At 41.9% G+C, this 25,456-nt stretch overlaps 3 protein-coding genes across 4 annotated transcripts in view; all 3 read right to left on the bottom strand.

Moving 5' to 3' along the window:
* Positions 1 to 8,783, bottom strand: part of ass1 (argininosuccinate synthase 1) — a 34,533-nt gene extending 25,750 nt beyond the window's left edge. Inside the window, exons 1-8 of the mRNA XM_061698389.1 lie at positions 8,292 to 8,783; positions 5,934 to 6,062; positions 4,774 to 4,842; positions 3,489 to 3,677; positions 1,686 to 1,742; positions 1,522 to 1,596; positions 672 to 742; positions 562 to 592 (exon numbers count right to left, since the gene is read on the bottom strand). Of these exons, the coding sequence (XP_061554373.1) occupies positions 562 to 592; positions 672 to 742; positions 1,522 to 1,596; positions 1,686 to 1,742; positions 3,489 to 3,677; positions 4,774 to 4,842; positions 5,934 to 6,035 (594 nt within the window). The 5' untranslated portion in view covers positions 6,036 to 6,062; positions 8,292 to 8,783. The remainder of the gene's footprint in view (positions 1 to 561; positions 593 to 671; positions 743 to 1,521; positions 1,597 to 1,685; positions 1,743 to 3,488; positions 3,678 to 4,773; positions 4,843 to 5,933; positions 6,063 to 8,291) is intronic.
* A 2,185-nt stretch (positions 8,784 to 10,968) lies between these two features.
* On the bottom strand, positions 10,969 to 19,978 carry LOC133414188 (surfeit locus protein 4). Of its 2 annotated transcripts, none has more exons than XM_061699377.1 (6): positions 19,684 to 19,978; positions 16,807 to 16,993; positions 13,686 to 13,762; positions 13,560 to 13,603; positions 13,301 to 13,487; positions 10,969 to 12,261 (listed from the first exon to the last, which is right to left on the bottom strand). In XM_061699377.1, exons 1-6 carry the CDS (start codon positions 19,729 to 19,731, stop codon positions 11,995 to 11,997), a joined length of 810 nt encoding a protein of 269 aa, XP_061555361.1. In that variant the 5' UTR covers positions 19,732 to 19,978; the 3' UTR covers positions 10,969 to 11,994. The 2 variants fall into 2 exon arrangements, with proteins under 2 accessions (XP_061555361.1, XP_061555360.1); XM_061699376.1 differs by lacking the exon at positions 19,684 to 19,978 and adding an exon at positions 19,403 to 19,532.
* Positions 19,979 to 22,066: 2,088 nt separating this feature from the next.
* On the bottom strand, positions 22,067 to 24,698 carry LOC133414132 (beta-1,3-galactosyltransferase 9). The gene is given in 2 exon segments (XM_061699278.1): positions 22,067 to 23,146; positions 24,678 to 24,698. Coding segments are annotated over 2 exon segments (1,101 nt in total).
* Between the last annotated feature and the right edge of the window lie 758 nt (positions 24,699 to 25,456).

The raw sequence follows: 25,456 nt of genomic DNA, 5'->3' as shown, positions 1-25,456 counted from the left end.
CGAGGACCCCGGGTGAGCGGAGACGCATACAGACGTCGCCGACGTCGTGAGATAGGAGCTTTGCGGGTCGCCGAGGGGCAACCTGTATGTACTGCCGTCACCTCTGACCGCCGGCAAAAATCACACTGTGTCTCACCAGCGACCCCGTGGAAGAGTTGTTTGTCTCCGGAGGCACTTGTGTGGGGGCTAAATGTTCCTATGGCGCTACTGTGAGGGTCAAACTGAGGGGACAACGCATTTCAATTGTGCCGACAAACAGTCGTAAATTGCACAAATGTCAAAATCAGGGCAAGGATTGGCTACCGACCATTTTGTGTCATCCTATCCCAATATTGTTTTGCTCTTATGAAATAAAAGCCATGTACACAAATACTAGTCATCGGGCCTAACCTCAGGATTTTTCCTCTCGTTTCTCTTTTACCAGGTGCCTCTAAAAGAATATCCTAAGCAATTAAACAATCCTACCCACAGAATCTCACACTCTTCTCTCAAAAGTTGGCAAGAAAAATTATAATATTGTGTTGCCTTGAATGTTATTCTTGTGTGTGTCGCACAGCTTACCTTAGGGTTTTCCAGGATGCCGGACTCATAGCTGTAAAGTAACATAGTTAATATTGAGAAAAATGGATGAAAATAGTCTGTTATGCACGATGTCGTTCAAACCGCCCTACCTGATATGCATGAGGTTGGCGTCCATACTCCAGGGGGCCCATGGAGTGACAGGCAAAGGGATGCCGTGTTTCTACAGTTCAACAGAAAATGCACAGGTGATGATACACGTTTTCCATGAATGAGTGGAAACAGAGGGTCCACTGTATACTGATAAAGTATCTATCTATAGTAGCGGTGAGGTCGTGTGGATATGTGAAGAATTGGTGGTTTACAGCAGAGGTCTTTTTGGTTTTTTTCCTGTTAAGCTAATGATTCCGAACCACTGTGCCGTGCGACATCATCAGATGTGCTGTCAGGGATTGTCAAATGTCACTTAATTACCTGGAAATTTAGATTTTAGACAGAAAATGGATGGACATAATTATTTTTGCTCATCGAACTATGCTCGTATGACAGGCAGAAGGATTACATAATCTTCCACTAGATGTCAGAAGGTACAAATAACCTGTGTATCCACCTGTTGCCATTTCACAGAACAGAATAACAGCTTTGTGTCCAACTAAATAGGCCAAGATTTTACACTGCGTGTGTAAATTGAGAGCAGACCATCATTATTTTAGTATACACATACAGTATTTACCTTTTGTGACATTATTGTTAGGTGATATTCTTCTCATGTAAAATATGTACCTTGGCTCAAGAAAAGGAACAGAGTTGTGGAAAAAAAGTTTGAGAAACACTAAACAGTAAAGGAAGCCCTCAACAAAGCAGCCAAGTGGTGATACATGACGTGACCGCTCTCTAGTGTACAAACTGCTCCATGACAATCTGGTAGCAGCGTAACATATGTGCTTGGATAACAGTCATTAGTTTGTGCTTGTAAACAATACACCAGAATATTTATTATACCTGTGCGTATGCCATCAGGTCTGTTCTGCCTCGGAAACGGTTGTAGAAGTCAGGAATCCTCCAGGGTGCAATAATCTGCAAAGCAGACGTAGACAAGTGGGTGAGTGTTCGTTTCGGGCCCCTGGACAAGGCTCGCTGCGCATCCATCACATGAAGCGACTCACCTTAACCCCAGGATAGAGGGCGTAGAAAGCCAGCTCAAAACGGATCTGGTCATTGCCCTGGAGGGGGGGAGGGAGTGGGGTAAACAAAAAACAGAAAACACAACAATGTGTGCAACGTGTGCATGTAATTCTGGAAAGTACACATCTTGGCCCTGCGGCTACTAATCAAGGCAAATAAAGTTGAGTCAATATTTTGTCAACGGGTGGCACAAGGAAATTGAGGAACAGCTCAGTAGAGGGTAGATATGATTAAGTTACAACCATTCACTGCTATATTTAACCATGGATTAAAATATAGCTGGAAGGAATGTTTGTACGACACGGTAGGCGACTGGCAAGAGCGTCTCCCCGTGCTTGCGGGCACTCCGGTTTCCTCCCACATCTCAAAAACATGCTTTACAGGTTAATTGACAACTCTAAATTTCCCGTAGGTGTGAATGTGAGTGCGAATGGTTGTTTGTTTGTTTGTTTGCATGTGCCCTGCGATTGGCTGGCAACCAGTTCAGCGTGTACACCGCCTCCTGCCCGATGACAGCTGGGATAGGCTCCAGCACGCCCGCGACCCGAGTGAGGAGAAGCGGCTCAGAAAACGGATGGATGGAATGTTTTTACGATGCACGCCAACAAGCCTTCACATTTACCAACTGGAACTCCTTTAGCTTCAGGGCTGCAGGTCTAAGTGCCCAATTTAGTGTCTATTATAGCCCGGGCTGGCATTGGTTTAAGTAAGGGGTGCGCAAACTACAGTCCACGGACAATTCACGGCTCATTCCGATCTTCAATCTGGCCCACCGAGCATTTACATTATCAAAAGCCCTGTAACACCGTTTGCATTATTTGAGGTGTTATTCCCTTCGGCTAGTTAAAATGTATTTATTTTTAATAATTTCTCATTCAATTATTTGTCAATTGATTTGGAACGGTCTTATATATACTGTACAGCACATTTCAAATGTTTATTTTATTAAATAATTTGTTAATAAACTATAACCAAGTGCAAGGATAAAAATGATAATGCAATTTCACATATCCATTTAGCATTTTTACATATAATATACTGCTCGACAGTTAAATTACCTAAATACAATAAAATACTAGTATGAATTATCTTATGAACTTTTTTTATGTTGCATGTTAGATAACATGTTGTATGTGTACACTGCATTCTCATTAGCAGATACACAATTCATCGCAGCTTTTTACACACATTTGGGAGAGACTTGATTCAGATTTTTTTTTTTTTTTTTTTTTTAAAACATATTTACATTTTGGGGGGCGGGGGTTCTTAACTTTTCTTGCCCCACTGCGCCTCCAAGGTTTAAAAAAAAGAAAAGTGGAAGTCTCGCACTTCAGGCATTGTGTGACTTTTGAGACGTATAGTGTGGTGAAAAAGTATTCCCCCCCTTGCTGATTTTGATTTTGTGTATGTGTGTGTATTTTTATCACACTGTATGTATCAGATCATCAAGCCAATTTTTATATCTCACAAAGACAACCCAAATAAATACAAAATCCAGTTTCTAAATGACGATTTTAACTAACACGAACAAAACAAAAACAAAAAAACCCTAACCTATTTGGCCCTATGTGGAAAAAGTCATTGCGCCGCCTTGTTAAATCACGAGTTACCTGTTGTTAACCACAGTTTTTGGAAAGCAGAGTTCAATTTCGCTGGACACACCTAGGCCTGCTCACCACTGAATTTGTTCTGCATTTCGTTGCCGTGTATTTGTGACATGTGTAATGACAAAGTTGGATCTGAGCGAAACACTGAACAGCACCAAACGCAAGCAACTAGTTTACCTTTCCCGTGGCACCGTGCGACACATACTGGGCTCCCTCCCGCCGCGCAATCTCAATCTGGCGCCGGGCGATGCAGGGCCGAGCCAGCGCGGTGCCCAGCAGGTACCGGTCCTCGTAGACGGCGTTGGCCTGGACAGCGGGCAAGATGAAGTCCTCCACGAACTCGATGCGAAGGTCTTCGATGCATACCTGCACATGAGAAGCAGTGAGAAGGCAGAATGCAGAACTGTGTCGCGTTCCCCCGCTATATCGCGGATTTTCTTAGGGGGGGGGGGCAAATCTACTTGTATATCGTGGAAATCTGCAGTTTATCTCAATCTTGTTTTTATGTGTTTTATGGTATAGAGTGGTACCTTGACTTGGGTTATAGCTCAGTGACCATGCTTGTAATTCAAATCCCTCATACCTCAAATTAAATTCCCCTATTGAAATGAATGGAAATGCCACTAATCCATTTCAGCCCCTGTAATGTGTAAACATTAAAAATGTTTTTATTTGTTTTGTTTTTTTACAACAAAATAGCACTGTACAATATTGTATAAAAACTAAATAATAACATAAAATAGTAAGTAAAGATATAAACTGATTTACCTTAATTGGCACATTTTTTTTTTTTTTTTGTCATTTCACTTTCACTGAACTTAATCTTCAGTTTGCCATTTTCACCCCGCTTTGCACAATTTCCGCAGTTTCTCCATCTTTTCATGGACAGAGGTTCTTCAGTTGAAAAAATTAGTTTGACGCCCTGTGCTGGCGTTACAGCCTTTATCGGTTTCTTTTTACAATAGTATATATCGTAGAGGTACTACGCTCGTACTGCTTCGCCAAGTCTGTACGCTCACGTTTTTCCATGATTTCAAGCTTTAATTCAATGGGCATTATCTGTTTCTTCTTCTCGGCACTCACTCTATTTTGAGACACGGTTAGAAAAAAGAACTTTGGCAACTTGTACACAGAAAAAAAAGGAAGATGCAAGCACAAAACATCACATACTACTTTCACCTTCCAACATGAACTGACGGTGGCCGGATATTGAGAATTCGGTGTTGCTATCTCGTGGCGGACTTTCTGTAGGTCACGCGAATTTTCGCTCGCACCACAAAAAAACAAGGAAATAAATGACCAAAAAAATCGTAAATTAGAGTCCCCCCCATATTGACCCAACGTGCGCCTGTGTGTGTGATGTGCCACTTCCCCCGCAATAGGGCGTTCACTGTTACTGTAATTTTGGCTAAAAGTTGATGTATTGCTTTGATTATGTAGTGTAATGATTCAACTCACATACCTTTTTGGCACCAAGGTTTTCAGCCTTTTTGCGAGCAGTTTCAAAGTCCTCATCTTGTCCAATATTAGCCTACACAGGAAGAAAAAGGCAATTACACACAACAGGCTTCACATGCACACGTTTTTATTGATTATCATCTGCTGTGGAATACGATTACGATTAAAACACTGTGGCTGTTCGATCAAGCGTGGCTAGAGATATCCGGAAGCCTCATAAAGACATTCTTGTGAAAGTTCTTCGTGCAATCTAATAATAATAATAATCTACTGCAAAAATTCCCACTTTACCACGACGTATTATTATTATTATTATTATTATTATTATTATTATTCGGGAATAGTGTATGACGTGCCTGCAATGAATGAACCACGTTACTTTTTTAGAAAGCTAGCTTGTTCAAGTTTGGCTCGCTGGGAGAACATTATGTTACATTTGAGCATCAACATATAATACTTCAACACATTTATTTGCTCACTGCCAAAACATTCAGCTTTCTTATTTCTAACTATGTTAATTGTATATAACTTTGTTTTAATAGTACAAATAAATGCTTGTCTTTTCATTTCAGCCTACCTGTTTTGATTTTTGTTCGTTTTGTTCATTGTTTTGTCCAGAGAAAGCATGTCAATCATTCTGGGGGGATCCGAAAATCTCACTATATGTATTTTATTTTTGGCTTGAAATATGTCAATTTACTTTTTTACTTCAGTACATTTATAAGTGTGTACTTCTGTACTTTTACTTAAGTAAGGGAGTGCCTTCAGTACTTTTACCAGGGTTGTTTTTTGCACAAGTATCAGTACTTTTACTTAAGTACTGACTACCAGTACTTCTGACATCACTGGCATTTTCCTAGAACAGTTGTGTTCGGCTCTATTGTAAATGTAAACGAGTCAGCGAGGGAGGGCAACAAAAGACAGTCGCTGATTTAACACCCAGTGTGAAAAGAAAAAGAAAAAAAGTGCTGATTCCGCGAGACTTCCACATGCAAAACTCCTGCTTGTGGTGCGGTGGCATTATCTGTTCTATTGTGGCGCCAACAAATGAGCACCACAAACCACCTAAGCCCTGTCTGTGCCGTTTGAACAAAACGGCATCAGCTGGTTGAAAAGTGCACGAGAGGGGACACAAAGCAAAGCAAACCTGCCTTCAAATCTTACCATGTAAGCAATGACATCGTAACCCTGCTCTTTGAGCCACACCAGAATACAGGATGTGTCCAGTCCGCCGCTGTAGGCCAGCACCACTGTACCTTTAGTCATGATGGTGACTTGTTGCTACCACAAGCTCTGATGGAGAAAAGACATTAGTTAGTGAACACAGTCAATGTGTAACGTAAGGGAGTCGCGACAACCTCCTTGAAAATGAAATAGGGTCATTCCAGGTATACCCAACCAAGAATTCTCCCTTCGCCCCTTAGATTTTCTTGTCATTTTGAAATAACTGAATTTTTTTTTTTTTTTTTTTTAAAAGACAAACGAGAACCTGCTAGTGAAACAAGGAACATTCGGACGCTATAGGTCCGTTAACAGGTTTAGAACAAAAATATCATTCTAAACCAGACCTAAGAATTTGAAGAAAATCTGAGAGATGAAGGGGAAATTCTCAGTGAACTTTACATTGGACATAGCAACACACACTGGCTTAGATGCGGGGGAGCATAATTTAATTCTAATAGAGGATAACATCTTACAATGCAAATGGTCGCTATCTTTAGCCTCAATATTTTTATTATTTTAATATTTTTTATTATTATAAAATACAATGAGGCATAAAGATCCGAGTTTAATTCATAGCGTGACCACGCTTGTAACTCAAAACACTTTTCCCATTGAAATGAATGGAATCGCCATTAATCTGTTCCAGCCCCCCCCCCCCCCCCCCCAAAAAAAACTATTGTTGTAATGTGTATTTTAATGGGGGCAAATAGCACTCAATAATATTGTACTTTGTAAAAACATACATTAATGACATAATTATATCAATTTTAAAAGAATTGAACAGTTTTGGTCACATTGCATCAATGGCATGCTGCTCCTTCTGGTGTGCCCGCCTTGACCACATGGGGCAAGTAGGCTACGGAGTATCTGGTGCAGGACCACCGGGCTCTTTCCAGAAGCTGTAGCCCCAATATTAGAGCCCCACCCCCATGCCTATTCATCCCTGCACAATGAACAATTATTATTTTCGAGTACAAATGTCCATGTAAATATCATGTGTAACGCAAGCCTATTACATTTGTATTTTGCTGCACCCACATCCTTGCTGCAATTACATTTTTGCACACATCCACCACCCGTAGACAAGTATCTTTTGTATCTCATTTTCCATCCATCCATTTTCTGAGCCGCTTCTCCTCACTAGGGTCGCGGGCGTGCTGGAGCTGGAGCCTATCCCAGCTGTCATCGGGCAGGAGGCGGGGTACACCCTGAACTGGTTGCCAGCCGATCGCAGAGCACATAGAAACAAACAACCATTCGCACGCACAGTCATGCCTACGGGCAATTTAGAGTCTCCAATTAATGCATGTTTTTGGGATGTGGGAGGAAACCGGAGTGCCCGGAGAAAACCCACGCAGGCACGGGGAGAACATGCAAACTCCACACAGGCGGGGCCGGGGATTGAACCCGGGTCCTCAGAACTGTGAGGCTGACGCTCTAACCAGTCGTCCACCGTGCCGCGTATCTCATTTTATTGTATCTCATTTTATTTATATTTTATTACATAGTCTTGGGATAAATTTGGGGTAATCTGGCACCTCGGGTATCGTATTTCGAGCAATGTCACGTGTAAATGTGTGTTGACATGTAAATGAATGACTCATTGAGTTGAGTTGACTTCAGTGCCACCATAGAGCGCGCGAGTGAAAGCAAACTAAATAAATACATAAATCGGCCCATTGAGCGCTCGTATCTCGAAAAAATCATGCTACGTGTATCTCAACACACATGCTACATGGTATTAACCACAAGTACTTTTGTTAGATCGTTGCACAGCGTTTATTAAAAAAAAAACTGAAGTGGACCGTGACAAGTAAAAGATTCCGTGTAAATGATAAAGTAAAAAAAAAAACTGTTTTGCATGAATGAAGATAAACAGGTTTGATCACTTCCATTCATTGATAAAGATCTGTTCCGAAATATGGGATTCAATTCCGACAAATTCCCACACTTTACAGAGATTACAAATGCCTCATTAGAAAATCGACTTTGTCAGGCTTTCAATCTTTTAAAAGCCAAATTTACACTTCCATGCGAGTCTTGGGTATTACAACAGATCACACATGCGGCATGGTGTTGCTGAAGCATTAAAAACACCACTAACAAAAGAAGCCCAAAATCTGCGTTTAAAAAAAAATAAAAAAGATTTGTATTGACGTCACCGGCCACGAAATGCACGATGCTTGAATTTTAAGCAGCCGCTGTAAATGGTAGCCGACAGAAAAACAAACAAACAATCAAACTCAAATGTGATTCCCCCCAAAATGTAGGAAATACGAGAAAATGAAATCAACTCACCAAAAGGTTGCTGTTGTGAGACGAGTCGGTAACGTCAGCCTGTCGCTGGTGAAATAACAGTTGTCGCTTGCTGGCTCCAATCCCTGCGCTCTTATTGGCCCTCGCCTATGACGTCCCCCCATTGACCGCTCTTCCATTGCACTTGCGCTGCAAATTTAACAAAGGGCCGCCAACTCACTTTTAAAGGGCCAGTTCGTTTACGCCACACAGCAAAACGAAGGTTCGAAACGTGTGCGGTATCTTTTGTGCTTCTTCTTTTCCTTTCGGCTTGTCCCTTTAGGGGTCGCCACAGCGCGTCATCCTTTTCCATGTAAGCCTATCTCCTGCATCCTCCTCTGCCCTCATGTCTTCCCTAACGACATACCATCAACCTTCCCTTTGGTCTTCCTCTCGCTCTCTTGCCTGGCAGCTCCATCTTCATCATCCTTCTACCAATATACTCACTTTTTCTCCTTCACACACCTGACACCTTCCCCCACCCGTTCCAACCTGCTTGGACCCGTTTCTTCACTTCCTGGCCACACTCACCATTGCTCTGGACGGTTGACCCCAAGTATTTAAAGTCCTCCACCCTTGCTATCTCTTCCCCCACCACCCCTCTCATTCACGCACATATATTCTGTCTTACTTTGGCTAATTTTCATTCCTCTGCTCTCCAGTGCATGCCTCCGTCTTTCGAACTGCTCCTCCACCTGCTCCCTGCTTTCTCTGCAGATCACAATGTCATCTGCAAACATCACGGTCCACGGGGATTCCAGTCTAACCTCATCTGTCAGCCTATCCATCACCACTGCAAAAACAAAGGGGCTCAGGGCTGATCCCTGATGCAGTCCCACGTCCACCTTAAATTCGTCTGTCACACCTACAGCACACCTCACCGCTGTTCTGCTGCCCTCGTACATGTCCTGTATTATTCAAACATACTTCTCTGCCACTCCAGACTTCCGCATGCAGTACCACAGTTCCTCTCTTTGTGCTCTGTCATAGGCTTTCTCTAGATCTACAAAGACACAATGTAGCTCCTTCTGACCTTCTCTGTCCATCAACATCCTCAAGGCAAATAATGCATCTGTAGTAGTCTTTCTAGGCATCACCCTGGTTCTTAAAAATGGGCACCAGCACACTTTTCCTCCATTCCTCAGGCATCTTCTCAAACGCTAGAATTCTATTGAACAAGCTGGTCAAAAACTCCACAGCCACCTCTCCTAGATGCTTCCACACCTCCACAGGAATGTCATCATGACCAACTGCCTTTCCATTTTTCATCCTCTTTAATGTCTTTCTAACTTCCCCCTTACTAATCATTGCCACTTCCTGGTCCACCACACTTGCCTCTTGTACTCTCTCACGTTCCTCATTCATCAACTCCTCGAAGTATTCTTTCCATCTATCTCGCACACTACTGGCACCAGTCAACATATTTCCATCTCTATCATTAATCATCCTAACCTGCTGCACATCCTTGCCTTCTCTATCCCTGTCTGGCCAACCTGTAGAGATCCGTTTCGCCTTCTTTAGTGTCCAAGCAACGAAGGTAAATATACAGCAGCCATAAAACGTCTATTTTGGCCAAGAAAATAATGCAGAAAAGCAAGATATTATCCATCCATGGCCTTATGTTTGATGTTGTCAGCTCCAAGAATGTTTTGTGGCGAATACGTTCGAACCTCCAACCTTTGTTATTCAAAAATTGTCAAATCTGAAAAACAAAAATGCAGGTATAATTTTTTTTTTTTTGACTATTACGAGCTCAATTAGCAGTTACAAAGCTGTTAAAACGTATTCAGGTGCTCATGGAGCACCTGTTGTCAATTCAGTCCTGAAAACAAATACACATATAAGGCCTTGAATATGTACTACTCAGAAAGTTCAGGATATTTGGCTTTCGGGAGAAATGTCAGAACTATACTTTTAATTGCACGTCCAACTGTTAAATGTTTCAGTATTTTTGTACAACTTGTTCTCCAACAAGGAACTGAACAGCAAAACTAATAACAGGTGTGTCCCCACAGGACCTCCACTTCAATGCCTTTCTGTGACTCCTCCAGTCTCTCTGTTGCAACCTACTGTTGATACTCAAAGATCAGTGGCCACTTCTTTCTGAGAACATGCGGTTTGCAGCTTCAGAATGCCGAGGAACTGTTGTTAGGTATCGTCTTGGTCGCGTGGTCAAAATGTGAACAGCGTGATGACGAGGACTGTTTAAATAACTATTCTAATTAAACCGGCGACTTTACTGGTCAATTTGTGGATCAAATACCTGCTGTGAATTTGACCATTTAGATCCTTGTTAGGCAAACAAAAACATTGTGCTAAAAGAACAAAAACACTGAACAGCTGGCCGTGCGCATTCAAATGTTCATAGAGAAGGACAAATGAAGTTTAACGGTAAGGGTTGTAGTCCATTTTCGGTTAATATCTGTGGTGAATATATAAGAACTTGTGAATATGTTGTGAGCAGAGTATTTGATGTGGTACGAGTAGCTTGTATTGGGGTTCAATTTATTTACATTACACATCCGTCAATACATTTTCAGTCCTTTGGAACCATTTAAGGAGCTTGTCTTAAAAGAGACAGTCACTCTGTATTTCATTATTTTAAGCTCTTTTCTTTAATTGTCTAACATGAATGTCCAAATTTGAAAGGAAACAAACAAACAAAAAATACAATATAAACTTCTGAAAAACAAAACTGAATATTTTATTTTCCTTTAACTGAGCCAAAAAACACTAAGCGGAGAGGGACCCCCCCCCCCCCCAAAAAAAAGTCTGCTTAGTCCTCTTTGTTTTTCTAGATCACAGAATATGGCATTTGACAAAACATTGACAGCCTCCCACCTGTAACCTCCCTCCCTTCCCCCCCTACAACATACACAGTTCACCGCACATACAAAGCAAATTGCCCAATGACGGGTCCTGGCTCTAACAGCTGTGTTGCGATTTTCAAATGGAGCATGACAATCCCCCATTTTGTATATCATGCACACCCTCCCCAACCCTCCCCTAGAGTAGACGAACATGGTTTGCTAGTCGGCTGCTGGGCTTGAGGGTATACGGCTGAAAGGAAGGCAGGACCTGACACCTGGTGAGTCCAAGTAAGTCGCTACTGCATTTTTCTACCCTTTGCCAAGTATGAATGTCCATCTTGCATCAGGAGTTCCCAAACTTACATTTTTAATGGGTCCCTAATTGTCAAGAGTACAATTCAATTTTATGGATCATCAAGCAGGCACACATTTTCTTGGCAGAAGGGATTTTTGATTCTCGTGTCATTAATTTATAATTTTAAAAAAAGAGGGGAAAAAAAAAAAAAAAAAGTACATTTGGGTTCCCGAGAGGAAACATTTAAAGTTTCAGATCGACAAAATGTCTGGGAAATCCCAATCCACGATAACACCAATAAAACAAAATGTGTTCACAGGACAATGAGGAGTTTTAGCTTGAAATATATGGGCCTATTTCACCTTCCTGTCATTGGGAATCGCATACTAGTTTAGAAAGAATATATCCATGTTCCAATGAGAATTGTGACATGAGAAAACGTAAAAAAGGTGAATCAGTATCTATGGCTTTGGCCAAAAAAATAACTGAAGAAATATAGCGTAAACCCTGTGTATCCAGGTGACCCAATAGAGAGAGGAGAGGGGGGTGTCTTTGAGTCCCGGTCAGTGGTGCCATGTAGCCGCTTTTTTTTTTTTCCTTCCTACCACTCTTTCTTTTTCTCATCCATGGACACGCCACCGGGCCCGAGGGCCACTACCAGCAGCAGGCCGCCGATGACGGAGGTGGTCTGGAAGAAGTCGTACTTGAGGAAGTCATGCATGGGCTTGTAGGTGGGGATGGTCCAGAAGGCGTTGAAGTAGACGTTCATGGCCAGCAGCCACAGGACGAGCGTCAGCGCCGCCAGCTTGGTCTTGAAGCCGATGGCCACCAGGATAATGAGGGCAGTGCCCACCAGGTTTTGCAGGATCTGTGGATGAGAGGAAAGGTCCAAGGGGGGGGACAATTTACTAAAAGGATCACGTTGCTTTTCTCCCATAGACAGCTCTCTGGTCTTCATGTTTGCTTAACAGCAAAATCCAGTTTTCGCAGGTGAAACACAAAGCCAAAAACAAGCACTAGCTAATGTTTCAGCAATGAATCTAAAAGGCAACATCTGAGCAACTAGAAACACCCATCAGTCAGATGTTCCAATACTTTTGCTCACTTGAAAAGTGTGTGGCTTCAAACTAAACGTGCTCTGTTTAACACATCTAGATGTAAACACCATGAAATAAAAGCTGGAATTCTGAACTTTTGTTCCATATTCATCTTTTGATCTGGAACCCAAATGTCTTCAGCATACAACAAAAACAAAGGAATGGACCTTGCCGTTCCAATACTTTTGAAGAGGACTGTAGCATATTTTTGTGCTCTGTGTAATGCCCCAAGATGCCACATGAAGGAGCCAAAGGCCAGGCTAAAAGGGACAGAAGGGGTAATTGATGAAGTTTTCAAAATTGCTAGCAAGATATGAATGTAGCCTCACTTCAAGTACATACAGGTCTTTGACCAAAGCCACACCCCTCACAAATGTGACGGTTACCCCTATTTTGTTTCGAGACCTGTCCAATTCCCTGCTTTTAGCTTTTGTTGCTAACTGGAGGTAAAGGATCCGGCCAAATAAAAAGTCTGCGCAAAGCTGCAGGGCTGCGGCGTGTGCCCTGTGCACAAGAAAATGATTCACACACAATTCAGTCACACCTTCTGTCTAGGCTGTTGCTGTCACAGCAGGACATGTTTTTAAATAATTCACCTCCCAGGCACAGACATAAATTTAATATGCAAATCTCAAATCAGGTTGAGGTTGACCAGCTTCGCATACTGGTTAGTGTTCAGCCTCAAGAGCCTAAATTGCACTTAAAATGACACATTTATGATATATGTTCAATATGTATGTGTGATGATGACTTGAGTAGAGAAAAGCCAATGATTTCTGACTAAAATTGATTGGCTGTACAAGGACTCACAGAGAAAAAGTTGGTGTCAAAATGGACCAGAGACATGAACATGAGAACCAGCAGTATGCGGCCTCCCAGCTGCATGTACTGCTTGGGCGAGCTCTCTCCCATAGACGGCACGCCGGCAAACATGCTCTTCCCTTCCGAACGAGACTCGGCCAGCAGCAGCAGGAGACCACCGCCCAGGGCCAGGTTTCTATAAGACAAAGAGGAAAATTCAAAACTACCCCACAATATTGACATAAGCACATAACTACGTGTGGCCTACCTCATCAAAAATTTTACATCCCATAAAATGCTGTAGGCAATAGTCTGTTGGGAGATACAAAAAGATTAGACACGATTTTGTTGCACATTGACAACATGAACATTTTGTCGCTATTATATCGCTCACCTGTAGCGCTATGATGGCGAATAATCCAAAGCAGGCATGCTGTACAAAATTTCTACTGAGGATGAGGATACAGCCACCTGTGAGGACACATAGCAAGACAAAGGTATTTCAAAAGAATACTACTGTTGATACTAGGACTATGAACAACAGTACCCTGTTGCCTTGAGATACAAGTTCAATTCTTTCCGTGACCACAACTCAAAACAATCATATCCCAAATCGGCTAATATACCGCACCCTGCCATCGCTGGTTCGAACGTATTGTAATGTGGTCAAGAACACTGCCGCCGGTGGACTTTCAATCGCTTTATTGAACAAACGGGAAGAAAACAAATGCATAATAAGCACATTCATACACGAGCACTCAATGGGCACAACTCACGGCCAGGAACTCAACACGAAGACTGGCTAACGAGTTGGCCAGTTAACAGCCAGCCAACTGTACACTTTCATTCACTGATGTCCAGGTCGCACAGAGCCCAGATCCTGCCTTTTAAAGCTATAAACACTCAAATTCACAGATACTACAGCAGAACATGAGGATGTTGACACTAAGTGGACAAGAATAATACCTGCAGCTCACATGCCTACAATTGTTGCATTAATAATATACTAAATACATTTGTATCCAATGAATCGATGGGATAATCAGTTATCTCTTATATTGTAAATAAGCATATGTTATCGTCTTTAAATGACACGGTTTACGAAAATCTATAAAATATTCATACTAAAAAAAATTTTTAAAACACTGCATCTACACACCTACAGGGGCCGACATTTTTACGTCATTAGTGTGCGAAAGTCGCGAGAATGTGACGTGAATCTGCCCCTCGTTCCGCCGAAAGGGAGAAAGTGACGTCACTGCTAATGTAGCTACTAGCTCGTTGCCTTACATTTGAGCAAGCCTAGTTTGTTAAAAATGGATCGGTAGGAAATGCAACCGTGTCGGGCGGTCAGCTTCCAAGTGTGGACATTCAATTTTGCATATTAAGCTGCCTTGGAAAAGTAGTCCGCTGGCTGTCGCGAGCCTACTGGGCACTCGCCTAGCAGCAAGCTGGTAGTCACTAACTTGTAACAGCATATGGAGCTAATGTAAACTGCAGTCAGGCCAACCTGTAGTCAAAACGTCGAAGTCAAGCCAGCTGCCACAACGGTTGTTCATACTAAGCGCTACGGGAACACGCCTGACGCCGCCAACACACTGTGAGGGCCAACTTCAAAATAAAAGCCTAACCAATAATACATTGGATATCAACGCCTTGTTAGGCTTTTATTTTGAAGTTGCCCCTCGTAGTCCCTCACAACACTAATATGTCAGCTCATCTGCACAGACTTTTACTCGCCTCAGTTTTTAAACAGCATTACAGTGACGAGTCAAACAGCGCACACTCCATACAGGCCTCCAGGAATACTGAAGGTTTTCTGACTGCGACTGCCCATTCAATTCCACCTCAGAATGGGAGATGAGAAGCTCCGTTTTACAGATGCGCCCCGATGTGTTTTTAGCATTTGTTAAAGATATCTTTCCTTGCATGTAAATGAAAAGCATTTTGGAACTAGTAATGTCTCCTTTCTTGTAGCCAGAGTCTCTCTCACCTACTTTCAACCTCAGACTGTCACAATGATGTGCCAAATGTCCGACTGCCTCATTAACCTACTTCAACTGCCACTACGATGCGCTCCGCTATTTTGTTTACAATACAGGAGCGGCACGGGGTCACGGCTCTCTTTATCGTGATACATGCGTTGCACTCGATAACGTGCTTCATCTACAGGTGATTTTTACACGGATTTGTTGTTTCCAAATGATAGACATGACCTCTTTGGAATTATTTATGGCTAACTAGTCACTAGCATCTGCTCATCCATGTTGGCGGAAATGTCGCGGCGTAGCGGATAGTATAGAAAATAAAATCGATGATCCCCTTTTTCATATCGAGCATTAATAAAATATCGATTGAACTGAGCTTCTTGATATATCGCCCAGCACTAATATGAATAGAAGATCGATACATTGTAGCATGCCGGCTGAGCAATGCACCGACGTGGTGGGTGGCCATGTTGGCGGGGGCAATGTTGTCATCACTGGCAAGGCATGCGCACTGAAAATAAATTACAACTTGCTGATTTCTCAACCGAATTTCACAAGGTTTACTTTTTTGTCATCAAAGCATGTGCTATTAATACAGAACATTTGAAAAAAAGAGCCCCGGAGAAATCTTCTCTCTGAAAGGTTATTACCAGTTCCCTAGCTGTGATTGTACATGACTGAGCATAGTTTATGGTTCCATTTTGAAGTGCACTAAACAGTCACAGCTAAAAATGTTAAATGCCATAGTATCGCCTTTATTTAAATTTTTAATATATAACCATGTCAGGAATGCTGGTCCAAGCTGCATAGTTTATTAAAAGTTGAATGTATTATTACCAGATCAAACTTTTAAAGATCAAACTGTTCTTAATGTTCTATGTGGATAAATAAAGGTTACAAATGAAATTATCTATTTCACATACCTTATACACTTCAAGATGGAAGCTAATGACGGTTGTAAAAAAAAAAAAAAAAAAAAAGCAGCTGCTGCTGCTTGCTGGTGCGATGAACTGCAATTTACATATCGCTGGTGTCGAGCGTAATGCTTGTGCCGCCAAAACTCTCACTTTTCAGGAAACCAAAAGGACTGGATGTGTTGAGCCATTGACATTGCATTGTCGAAGAGAGAAAAATATGGAATTGACCAAATTTGAACACAGGCGCGAGATGATCCAATTAGTCGACTAATCGCAAAAATAATCTGTGACAAGTTGACCATCAAAATAATAATTTATGGCAGCCCTATACAGCTCTAATAATTGTTTTATTTGCTTTTCTTTAATGTATAACAAGTGACAAACAGTTTGAGGCAAGCATGGTTTGCTTCTTATTTGGAGACCAGTGCGTATGTGAGAGCGAGAGCGAGAGAGAGAGTCTGGGAACAGGTGCCAAGGTATACTTAGTGGCATTTGAAAAATGGTAAAGTATCGACATGCAAACAATTTAAGATCCAAAAGTCCTTCTGGAGCGTAGCTCGTTTGTAAGATAGGGATTTTTTGTACTTGCATTATATCGCCATCCACTCACCGAGCTGGCCTATTAGATTAATGAAGACAAAGCACGTCGCCAGGAAGTAGCCGCAGTTCCATGTGGTCTCAATGTAGTCCCGCTGGTCGTGCCACTGGAACCACATGCGAATGCCGTCCTCCAGGAAGGTGCTTATGAGACACAGACGCGCCAAGTGAGGCAGGTACTGTTTGGTCATCCGCAGGAACTATGGAAACAGGAAAGACACAAGAGCATGAGCATGTGATAATAACAGGTTCATATTGCTTAACAGAACCCTAAAAAGAATTGTTGCTTTGGGTTGGGCCAAGTTGGCTGGGCTTAAAGAATTCTCAGCTGCCAAATTATTTGGCTGTAATTAGTAAAACGCATAGAGGAGTCTGCTTGTCAGCTACAGTCATTATGCCGCATGCCGGGGAACGAGTTTTTCTTGCTTTGGGCCTATCAAAATTGGACAAATTACACATTAGGTTTGAGGAACAACACTCTCCCAAAACAAATCTCTACAACAGGGGCAGGTAACATATGGAGAGAATCTCAATCAGGCCAAGATGCACTTTTAAAAGCAAATCAAGCCTCAGAGGAACTGTTGGAAAAAGGATAAAATACTCATCATATGCACAAACAAACATTTGTTAGTTTGTTCTATTGCTGCATCATACTTTCCCATGGTATGGCCCTTGGAGGACTTCATGTAGTGCTGCAGCTATTGAATATTTTAGTGTTCAAATTGCTCACTGAATTCAGATAAACAGTATTTTTGCAAAACTGCGATTCACAGATTTTTAAGTTTTTCTGATAACTGAACTGCGGAGACCGTCCTAAAAAGCTTCGCGAATCTATTTGGTTGACGGACCGTAAACATGGCGACAACGAATAGAGAAGAAAAATCCAAGGAAAAAAAAAAAGGACAGAAAATGGCAAACGTGCGGGAGCATTTCAGACTGAATTGCAAGGCGAGCACCGTGCCGTGTATTTGCTCTAACACTGACCTTGCTGTCCGCCGAAGACGCCCAGAATGAAGCCGCGTAGGACCTGAGACGAGGTAAAATTAACGTAGCGCAAATCAGTGAGGATTAATGTTAACGTTCCTTACTAATATAGCATTAGCCCTGCGGAGGGCGAGGGTTCTGTTAATTATGGCTACCCTCAAATTTACAGCTAGTTTATTATGATGATGACAAGTATGCCTGTGACTTCATACGGCGTTCATTTAATCTGTTAAGGACAGCGCTGTGGCATGAAGATGATGAACATTTAAAAAATGAAGTTAACTCAGCAGTCAGTAGCTGTCACTTCTCGCATAAAATAGTGTGTGGTGGAACAAGAAGTGTTTTTCACTCTTGGTTGATGGATAAAATGCCAAGGAGCGCTGGTGCCGAATGTACTCCAATATAGGTGGTTTAAATTTTTGTTTGAACACTACAAAAACTTTTAGTAGCATACAGGATATTTGTCTTATTCCTGGCCAGTTGGTTTAAACTCATAAACGCACACCCATTAACCTACTGCATTGTGTCCCATGCTAAAATTCTAAAATGCTACCGGTTGAAGTTGCACAGAGGCTGTTTATACCTTTTTATTCATTAATACCTTATGTTTTTATACTGATAAGAAATGCTAAGTTTAAACTAAAATCAATTTACATTTTATTTTTATTTGGGTTTAAAATTACATGATTGCTAAATATTTGTAAACAAGTAAATACAGTTTGCTGCAATGCACAATGTGAATTTAAGGAACAAAAAACTGCTGATTATATATAAAAGGAAAACAATTGGCTGTTCATTAAGTGCAATGTCCTATTTTCTCTTTTGTATTCATAATTGCTCTTCAACCAAGCACAAATATAGTTTATCTGTGTACTCAATTATTCCACTGAATTTTCAGTAAACTACTCGAACATTAAAATATTCAATAGCTGCACCCCTAGAACCTTATGTTGTTGTATTTTTATTTAATAAAACCCTTTCTTCGGGTACCTGTTGGATTAACCTGCAAAAAAAAATAATAATCCTCAAAATTAGAAGGTTGCTCCTCAAATTACGTCATTATCAAAACTCCACCTCCAAAGGGGGAAAAAAAAAAGAACTAAATTCGAGCCTTTTGCATTTCTCCTGAATTTCTCTTGATTAACATTACGCACTACTCCACTGACACTGACGCACGCGTATAGCCCCGCCCACTCACGGGCCACGACAGCACAGCCAGAGGCTGCCAGCCAATCAGCTTGCAAGTCTATCCATGACTGCAGCAGCGAGAAGCATGAATGGACAAAATCGGAGCCAATCCGAATATGTTACCACCAATAGTCCCCGTTGGGTCGTCACTTATTTCAATTTCCTTCACAGCGTTAATTTACACACGTATAGGGCCGTGGAAAATGAACAAAATCGTGGAAAATAAGCAAAGTTAAGTCAACTTTCACTCCAGCGCCGGACACATGCCATGAAACACAATAATGACGCCTTACGCACATTTATGCCCGCTTGAGAGTAGTTTTATCGTATTAAAAGTTGCTCGGAAAGAGGGGCTAACTTAGCCAATAGTCAAGCAACAGTGACAGCAGCGCAACTGTGAGCTGGCTAGCTAACACATTAGGAGCTAGGATTCATACCTCTTGATACCGGCTATTATCTGGCGTCTCCATCCTTGACTTGTACGACAAACGACAACTTGTCACTCGAGCGAAGTGGAAGTGGAATTTGAAGCAGACGCGACTACGGGAGGTACTGTCACAAAACTGGTTTGTCATGCAAATTAACCTCAAGAAGGCTAGTCGTTCAACCGTCCTAAAGGCTCGTCAAGTATTTAAGCGTCATTCCCCCCCTCGCCGAGTGAAAGGGAAAAGCAGCGTTCAACGGGGGCTAGCTCGCGCGTGCTAATAATTCAACTTGCCTGGTCTGCCACGTCTTCGGCCGTGCTCATGAAATCCTCCTGCCCCATGTTTGTCGACCAAACGGCTGATTAATACCAATAATGAAGGCTTTATCCACACACTTTGCAAGCTTGTTTTGTTTTGTTTTTGTCTTTGCTTGTTCGAGACGCCCCTGCGCGTTCACGTTATTGACTGAAAGATGTGCCTGTAGCCGACTATTGCTCTTTGCAATGTGTCGACACAGAGAGGAAGGCCGCCTCTGCCCCACAATGCACCGCGATTTGAGGAAACAAGAGCCAGCAGTCTGGTCCTCCTCCTTCGTCTCCTCCCCACTCAGCCTTGTTTCCAGCCTTTACGCTTCTGCAACCCAAGTGTGCCACGTAGGCGCATGAGGCTCGCCGGTAGTCTGACGCCGTGATTTTTTTTTCAACCCACTTGAATAAGCGCGTGTTATTTATTAACCGGAGGTGGCAAAAGTACTCGCGCTCTGTACTGAAGTCTGAGTACAGAAACGCCGCAACATTGTAAGCAATCGTCGTTGACAAACTTTCTTACACTAGGTTTCTCCTTTAAAAAAAAAAAAAAAAAAAAAAAAAAAAAAAAAAAAAAAAGATTTAATTTTAGAGCGCCACCAAGTGATCCAGTGCGGGAATGTGTAGGATAGTCACTAAATATATATATATATATAGATAGATAGATAGATATTGAAACAAATAGCAAGACGTGTCATAAAATGATAGGTTTAATCAGCATTCTGTCATCTCCTCTTGTAGTGGCTTGGGTGAAAATCACTTTTTTTTTTAAACAAAATATAGTTATAGATTAGTTTTAATGACCCAGTTAAGTGACAAAAAAAAACTATTATAAATTTCACCACAGAGAAGAGTATTGTTAACAAATCTGCCAAATTTCAATGAATAAAAACATTGTTAAGTATATAAAACAAGGCTCCAAAATCACCATCTTCCAGCTGTAGGATAGTGTGGGCGTGTCCGCTGAATGCACTGAAAACGCCACCTGTCAATCAAATAATTTTTTTCATAAAGTAATGTCTGCAGTCAGCTACTTGTTGAATAGCATGTGCCACTCTGTTTAATAAACAGTTAACTTTCCCTTAAGTGTCTCTGTGATGTGGGGACCCACACACAACACCGAGCGAGGTGCTGACTTATTCAACAACCCTGCTGTTAGCTTGCTAGCTTGTTAGCTCACGGGCTAGCGAATGTAATAAACAGTTAACTTTCCCTTAAGTGTCTCTGTTGTGCGGCTCTACGTGCGGCACATGGAGCGAGGCTGTCGAGTATTGAACGGCCCCAACGCCGATACGCTAGTCCGGAAGCCCACTAGCAGCTCCTAGCTATTAGCTGCTTGTCGGCGGCCAATTCACGGTGGAGTGGGCCAATGGACCATATGCATGGCAACATATTATGCATTTCCTGTTGAAAGGTGGCATTGAGGAATAGTTTTCGGTATCCATTGAATTAAAGCTTCCGGGACACCATCTGACAGAAAAATAACGTCACTCTTTAAATATGTGATAATGTAGGGTGGTGTAATAGTCTGTGGCAAGAGGGGGCATGACTCCATTAGCTGACTGAAGCGAGATTGTACATAGAAATGGCTACAAAGTCATTTATTGTTGAAGGAAATATGTTCATGTTTATAATTTAAGTGTATTAAACATTTATGAATTTTGTGTGCATTGGAATAATGTTGTTTGAAGAGTCTTATTTACGTGATTTGTACAGTGGGCTAGACAAGTCGCAACAATTGAAAACACCACGACACAACATTGACACACATTGGAACTGCAAACACCACAGTAATCGACAACATTGCAACATTAATGCACAACATAGCGGCATTTGAGCACAACGGAAGTGAACTCCCCGCTCCCGTTATGCGAGCGGTACAAGTTTACTCTTTTAAAAATATTACTTTAATATCATTGTATAATTTTAAAATGTCCCAATACTCCGAATACTAAAATATATAAAACAGTACAGTTTGGATTTTTCTTGAAAAATGGGCTTCAAAAGTAAAAAGGAAAAAAAAAAAAAGTTCAACCCATCAACATGAGTGGTACCGAGTGAGAACGCAGAAATGTACCAATGACAATCAATCTTGGATCATCAGCGTACAGCACTGTGTTTTTGTTACTCAAGCGAGTAACTATGTTTGTACGGTGACCTTGAGTGGCTTGTGAAAGGCGCCAATAAAGTGAATTATGATCATTATTCATATCACTGCTTTTAATTGTTCCAAGGCTATGGTAGGGAAAATTTATGGACTTATTATGTTTGTTTTACTGGTGTGAAAGGAATGCACTTTTTAAAATGATATGACAATAATTTATTACAAATTATTTTGCCGAACCCCAAGCTATGGCTCGCGGACCCCCGCTTATTCTGAAGTGGCGAGGATGGACAGTGTATGCAGGTACGTGAGGGCCTTGCAGATCACTAAGCCATAGTAGGTCTGGAACAAGGAGCATGTCCCAGCACTGCCATTCGGACCCAGGTCTGACCACACCCTATCCAGATCAAGACTCGTCATTTGGGCTGAGCTGAACAGGTAACGGTAGCAGCAAGCGTTGTAGCGGATGTGTTTGTCTCCCGGGAATCGAGCGCTGTGGGTCGGCGCCACACCAGCCTTGTGGGCACAAAGGCCCACGAAAATATCCGCCGACACGGGTGCGCGGACCTGTGCGGATGCTACGTATACTTTTCGTACCACGTCCTGGGACATGACATAGGTGGTGCCGTCGCAGTATTCCGGCAGGTGTTTGTGCAGGTAGAAGTTCGGAGGCACGTAACCGGGGCTGGACTGGTTCCTATCCGAGTACTTTCCCTGGATCACCTGTCCCAGATACAGGTCCTCTGGGTGCCTGTGTAACCCGAGCAGGTAGCCTCCAATGGCAGGGAGGTTTACAAACACATGGTCGTGTGTCAGGAGAACAAAGCGAGCCCTGGGACAAAAGGTGATCAACCAGCGGAACGCTAACACCGTCCTCTCAACCGGCCCTCCAAAAGGTGAGTCAGTCACAGCGCGGCATTGAACCACGTCCCTGCTGTGGTTCGATTCTAACACGAGAGCCTCTTGCAGTTGAGAAGTGTGAGCTGAGCCAGTGAAAAAAATAACCCGCACTGGGAGGCCTTGCACCTGCGTTTGGTTGACCCACGTCTTCCTGATTGCATCCCTTCTGGAGATATTAGCAGGGGAGCTGAAGATGAGAGCCAGGAGGAAGAGGTCAGCTGATGTGCAGGCTTCACGGTTGGGGGCGGGGTACGCTCGCCATTCCTTTTCCGTGGCGGCACTTAGGTCTAACTTCCTGGCCTTCTCCCTGATGTCAATGACCAGCCCGTCATTGTAGACCTTAGGTACAGGTTGAAGGAGATACTCCTCCACAAAGTCACCTCCGAACAACAGTGCGTGGAAGAGCAGCACATTGAAGAGGAGGAAGCACCACTGGTGAGTACTTAGCTTGCACAGAAACCACTGGAACACAAAGAGGACACATAACAATGAAGCTACAGTGCACACTCAAAGGCCAAATAACTAAGCCCTTCGTGATTAAAACAGGGATCAGGCAGGACTGCCTATTATCGTTCCTATTAGTTACTGACTGGTTAATGGCAACCATTACCGAAGGGAAGAAGAATGAGATCCAATGTACGTTATGGAGCCGACTGGACGACCTAAACTTTGCCCATGACTTGCCAGTACTGTCACATAACCACATCCAGATAAAAGAGAACACACAAAATACTTGCAGGTCCAGCATTTCACCTCAAGTAGGCCTTACAATCCATAGAGAAAAATCCAAGACTGTGAGGATTAACATAAGTAGTGCTGAACCAATCACGTGCGATGGTAACGCCACTTAAAGAAAGAGAGTCTTTCACATACTTGGGCAGCATCATCCACAATCAGGGAGGTACAGATGCAGATGTCAAGGCAAGAATAGTTAAGATAAGTTCTGCATTCCAACGCTCGCAATATCTCAATGTTATCATTTATTAAATATGACAGTTTTCAGATTTTTGCAAGAATCATGCATGTGGACACGCATGATTTGCTTTCGCAGGCCACGTAAAATGATGTGGCAGGGCAGATCTGGCTCCCGGGCCTTGAGTTGGACACCGGTGCGCTAAGATAAGATGAAATACAGGGTAGCGAAACACCAGAATCAGTGCTTCAGTGGTACAGTACACCTTTGAACACAGGTCTGGCTAGAACTGCATCACAATGAAGAGTAAACAGCTATCGACAGCAAATTCTCAGGCAAATCAATAAGTTTGTAAATGGGATGTTTGACATTAGACAACAGTTAAAATACCCTAAATGTCATTCTTTCACCCTGAAATGTGGCTACTTTTTCTCAAGTGATGCAAAATACACAAAAATGAAAATATTTTAAAATGTCCATGTCTAGTACATTTAAAATGGATTTTAAATTTACCAGTGTGTGTTAAGTCAAGGAAAATGGAGGTAACGGTGAGAATCTTGAAACTGTTAAACTGTACATACCATACAGTGTTTATTTTTCAGTCATGGTACCACCACATTTGCATAGATTCCCTGAGAAACATAAACATGTTGGTCTTTGTCGGGCCCAACGGTTTCCACAGTAAAAATTCATTTGAACTTTTGTACTTTTGTACTTTTTTGCCTCTGCATAAAAAGAAGGAGTTGAATCAGTACTTCTAGTTTTACCTTTTATAATTTATAATATAAATGAATCATTTATCATTAGAATTCATTAGTATTTTTTTTACATAAGTATAATAATATTACCACTGCTATTAATAATAATAATAATAATCATCATCATAATAATAATCATAATAATAACTGATTTATATTACCTGCATGATTCTGTTCAATGATATTGTTCTTGTTGTTTTGGAGTCCAGCAGTTTAACCACAAGCTGTTGTCCCTTTGACAGGCGGGAATACAAGCTGACAGGGAGCGCGTCTCCATTTTCGTGAAACCCTATTCAGCGTGGATGACTGCACACAGACAGCATCACATGTTACACGAGGAGGACAGCTTTGTGCATAAAACGTGAACAAGGCTGAAAAACGGTCAACATTTGCTGCAAGGATATGAAGGAAAATTATTATTAAGGACCAAAAACCAGGTGGTGTGAAGGCCCTCTTGGAATCATTCTTTGTTACTATTCTTTTGACGAATTAATCACCTTTTGGAGGCTTCAACATGGAAGTGCATGTATCCTGGTGAATTCTTATGTAGTTTAAGCCAGTGGTTCTCAACTGGTGTCATCCTGTGACCTGAATTTTCCTATTGTTGCAAAGTCGTGACCCACTTTTGTAGAACTTGAGAACAATAAAGCATTTCTTTGTTTATAAATAGCCTCTGAAAACATGTACAGTACGTCATATTTGTAAATGCCATTACAAATGAGTTTGTCATACCACTAAAAGCATATTGCTCGCCATGGTCCCCGCTAGCCACAGGCTGAGCTGCACTGTATTTGTTTACGGAGTAAACTAGTGACTCGAACACACGTGAGGAAAATTTCCTGTCGCTTATCTAATATGTTGTTATGTATGTGGGAACTTGGTACACCTCTGTACCAGTTGCCTCAGCCCAACCTATGAGTTTGTCTAATAATTTTGTCTATTATTATTATTATTATTATTATTATTATTATTATTATTATCATTATTATTATTATTATTATTATTATTTTGGTCATCCACCAAATAGTCTTTTTCAAGGTCTTAAAAGTTCGATCAAATTTCAGAAGGGTACTTTCCAAAATTTGA

Source organism: Phycodurus eques, chromosome 15 (genome assembly GCF_024500275.1).
Source record: "Phycodurus eques isolate BA_2022a chromosome 15, UOR_Pequ_1.1, whole genome shotgun sequence".
Lineage (NCBI taxonomy): Eukaryota > Metazoa > Chordata > Actinopteri > Syngnathiformes > Syngnathidae > Phycodurus > Phycodurus eques.
Note: the sequence above shows the minus strand (reverse complement) of the source record. Positions and strands in the feature narration are given on the sequence as shown.